Source organism: Cenococcum geophilum, assembly GCF_001692895.1.
Source record: "Cenococcum geophilum 1.58 unplaced genomic scaffold K441scaffold_28, whole genome shotgun sequence".
NCBI classification, from domain to species: Eukaryota; Fungi; Ascomycota; class Dothideomycetes; order Gloniales; family Gloniaceae; genus Cenococcum; species Cenococcum geophilum.
Genome location: NW_027137586.1, coordinates 192,775 through 196,912, shown reverse-complemented (window position 1 = coordinate 196,912; position 4,138 = coordinate 192,775). Strand labels below are relative to the sequence as shown.

Below are 4,138 nucleotides of genomic sequence, written 5' to 3'. Positions count from 1 at the left end.
GCGTTGGTCATGTTTCGATTGGAGTTCAGGGGATTGGGGGCCAGTCATGTTCGTCATGATGTGGGATACCTGTTGTGGTTGGATGAAAAGAAAGGGTTTTAAGGAAAGGTTTGGGCTTGGATATCAGGCAGTGGCGCGGGGGGTTTTTTTCCCAGCCTTTCTTGTAGATTGAATTTCTCGTGAAGAATTGGTACCTGGAAGCGTAGGACAAATACGACGTTTTTTTCTATACTTTTTCTTAGGGCATTTATAGCAGTGCGAATTTCATAAGGCTCTTATATATCTGTATCTCATTGGCTTTCTGCCCCCTTGAACCCGGATATTCGGTTTTGCGTTATCAGAAGAGCGGTGGTTCATTGGTACGTTGGGGATGGGGATGTTAGGAGTGGCCTCATAGCGGAGCAGGTGTTCTGGTCATAGGCTGCCCACCACAAAAACGAGCAGATGGGACGTTTAGGGATAGCGGCGACATAACACAATGAGCTAGTGGGCGGCGGCTCGGGATGCGACGGAAGCACGCGCCAAGCGGCTCTGGAATAATCCACTGATCCTACATCTATTCTTAGGTGAATCATCAGCCACAGAATTTTTCCCAAAGCGGCAGCACGCTCCACTCAAGAGGTCAGTCAAACCAGGCTGGACCGGCCCGCTTTGGGGATTTGTGAAGGCCCATCTGCACTAGAGCGGTCGAGCTATTGGACATGTTCTCTCCCTGCATGCTGCCTATTTGATTCGCGGTGGTGGCTTATAGGCTGTAACACTGGTGAGTTCGAGTTGTCTTGGTCGTGGGACGTTCGTGGAATGGTCTGTCCTGGACATGACCACTTACTAGCTTGAGTTGGACAGCACCCAGACATCTTGCAACCTTTCTAGGCGATAATGACTGACAACACGTCATGTGGGGATTGACGCGAATTCGGGCGAGTTTATGCGAACTAGGCCGGGTGAGGTGCTCGGCGGCAGGGTTTGCCCCTGGCGGAGGCATCAGAACACGCAAGATCGGCCGTGGGCGGGTTTCATCGCCGAGTTTCGCCTTCTTTTATGCAGCCGACGCACGAGGCTGGGGCCAACAATCCGGAACACCACTCGCCAAAGACCCAAAACCGCCCAAGCTGTTGACAGGCTTGACAGGCTTGACAGGCTCTGTGAGGCCAGTCGGGACCACTGGCACAGCCCGGTAGGCCTTGGAAGAGACCGTGGCTGCTGTGTTCCCGTCACGGGGATGGCTGATCTGACTGACGCTCGCAACACCTCGCAGCTGTGACGGCGGCTGTTGAAGGCCTTCCCAATCCGCCCGCCGTGCTGCTTCGTATTATCCCCTCAGTCCACCCTCAATCCAACCCTCCTCCCCCCTCTCACTCTTTCTCTCTTCTTATTTCTTCATTCTCGCCCTCGCACTGCCAGTTCCATCGCCCCTTGTACACTCCCATCTGCTCTTCTCTACTCTCCTCCACTCTCGTTTTTGCGCATTGAGACCAAGCCTTATTTGATGAAGAACCCCTCCAATCGCGTCAACTACATCGCCTAGGCTTTTTCCACCGAACATCCCTGCTGCAGACTCAAGCCACTGCTACCGAATTTCTGAACGTAAGCCCACTTTAACAACTCCAATTACTATTCATAAAAACACGCCGTGCTAATGACTTTATGACTTTGTTAGAGCGTTCGCTTCCTGAAAACCTGCATCCAAAACTTTTGAGTTTTCCGTTGAAGCCTGAAATCAGAATCTTCCAATCACATCACTGGATACAGCCTTGACGATGCATTCCCTCCGCAACATCCTCCTCCTTGCACTCCCACTTGCGGGTTCCGTGCTGGCTCAAAATCAACCTAAACCCAGCCAGAAGAGAGATGCCTATGTCAACCCAAACCAGGCTTTTCAGGACCTTCTGAACGCTCTGCCGGAAGAATCGTTGCACGCTGCCTTGCACAACCACCACCCAAAGTTCCAGGACGGAGTTTGGGAACACGACCGTAGTGCCGTGGAGAATGTCCATAAAGAGGATCCTCCTCTTGCTGCCAAACTTATCGCTGCCGCAAAGGTCGGGCTTATGAGAAGACAAGCAGCGAACGGGACCTCCTCAGCACCTCCAGCCGAATCTTCAAATGCCGCATCCTCGAGCGCTCAGGCTGAATCGAGTACCGCTGCTCCGGCTTCCACGTCTTCCGCTCCACCTCCCGTGGTCGTACCTGTCGAAGTCAGCACGACAGACTCAGCTGGCAAGCCCACCGTAGCCTCATCCTCCATTCTCAGTGCCGCGACTGTAAGTGTAGAAGTCGCCGTCACCACAACAAACTCCGCTGGATCCACTTATGTATCCTCGAGCAACGCCCCTGGAGTCGTCTACACAGCCACCGACTCCGCCGGCTCGGCGTTCGTGACAACATCCGCAGTAGCATTTGCTCCGACGCCAGGGCAAGTCGTGACGAAGACGGACTCCAAGGGAAGCACGTTCATCACCACGTACACTCCTGGCGGCGGAACGGTCGCTTCCATCTTCCTGATAACTACCACCAGGTCTGACGGGACGCCGGAAACACTCACGAGCTACGCATACGTCGGTGCGAGTGCCACTGACACAGAAACTGCTGGACAGCAGGCTCCAGCAACCGGAACGCAGTCGTCGAAGCCTGGGCTCCAGACAGGAGCCGCTGGCGTGTTGAGTCGGAGATGGGGTGTTGAGGCTGTGGCAGTTGTAGGAGGTGCAGTTGGCGTGGCGTGGTTTATATGAGCGGGAAATCTGGAATGCACATGTAACAGCAATTATCACGACGTCAACGAATTTCATTTTGTCAAACAACCCTCCTTCAGCCACCCTCACCCTCCTTCTGGAATCCTCGCACCGCTCCTTACCCCTGATCGCTTCCCCTCCGCAAATCCAACACCGGAAGATTATTACCATTCTGCTGTACACCATTGACTCTTTCACCACTTCCCACCTTTATCATCGCGGCTTCATCAAGCGATTCAGCGGGAGGAATATCTGATTATTGTTATTTTTGGATGAGCGTAGTACGGACTGCATTTACATGCAAGCACATCAGTTTGTCCCTTTCCAGCACAGCACAGCACAGCACAGCACAGCGCGGTTCGGCGCAAACATTTGATTTTTCGGTTCGGGTTCTAGGATCTGCATAAAAGCCATTCGAGACTTACACTCGTCACGAATAATTTGGCTTAATTGGATGGACCGGGAAGAGAGGTTTTGGGTGCGGAGATGGGGTTTAGTGGCCTTTGAGTTTGGCCAAGTTGCTAGACGGCTGAAGTGGATCTGGAGATTGAACGGGGACGTGAACGGGTTATGTGAACTAGGGGGGTAGCTTGGGTTTCAGTGTACGCTATTACCATATAACATGAAAGAAGTTCTGCATCATATCCTCTCCGTTGCCGCGCCTCAACCCAGCCCAGCCTAGCTCAAGCTGTTGGAAGCCGTCGTATTCTGCAATACGGTCTTATTTCGATCACAGGGCTTGCAGGCATGTTTTTGTTAGTAAGCTTGCTGCTTCTGTAAGGCTGGTCGCCCTGGGTTGCCCTGGTCACCCCAGATGCTCTTATCCTGACTGCTCCCCCACTGGTTGCTCGCTCGTATCCCTCCTCCGATTTCTAAGAATATCTCGAGTCGGCCCTAACTAGGTGCTTTGTAAACCCCGCCCTAACGAGGCGGAACGCCCCGCGTGCAAGAACTACTTTGCTCTCGATCGCTCAAAGCCCGCACACATGTGGACATCCAACCCCATAACAGTGGCGGATCTTGTTTTAGCTCCATTCGACAGTGAACAGCCACTTACCAGAGCCGAAGCCCGCGATCAAGTCTTTTATTACGCTGTTTTCAACGCCGGTGATTTGAGGCTAGAAATCACTTATCAGTAATGTACGAGAAATACTTTGACAGAGATCACCTTACTAGCTCGATGCGTAAATTTCCATATCCCTCTATCGTTCGTCTGTGCAAAGAAATCTTCTGCAAGCATTGCCGTGGCACTGATGACGAATTTGTACATGCGTTAGGTACTTAGCAAATCTCGAAGCGCCAAGAAGTTAGTAGTGAATGGGTACCTACCTAGTATTATAATATTAGTTAGCATCACTGCGCATTCAGATTTGATTTCAGCTGTATACTTACATGCGCAATTCTGC

General features: G+C 52.2%; 1 protein-coding gene across 1 annotated transcript; it reads left to right on the top strand.

Moving 5' to 3' along the window:
• Window positions 1–1,760: 1,760 nt before the first annotated feature.
• On the top strand, window positions 1,761–2,654 carry K441DRAFT_459921 (uncharacterized protein; the record flags this gene model as incomplete). The annotated part of the gene is made up of 1 exon (XM_067641765.1): window positions 1,761–2,654. A coding segment is annotated over one exon (894 nt), but the record flags the coding sequence as incomplete, so codon positions are not given.
• Between the last annotated feature and the right edge of the window lie 1,484 nt (window positions 2,655–4,138).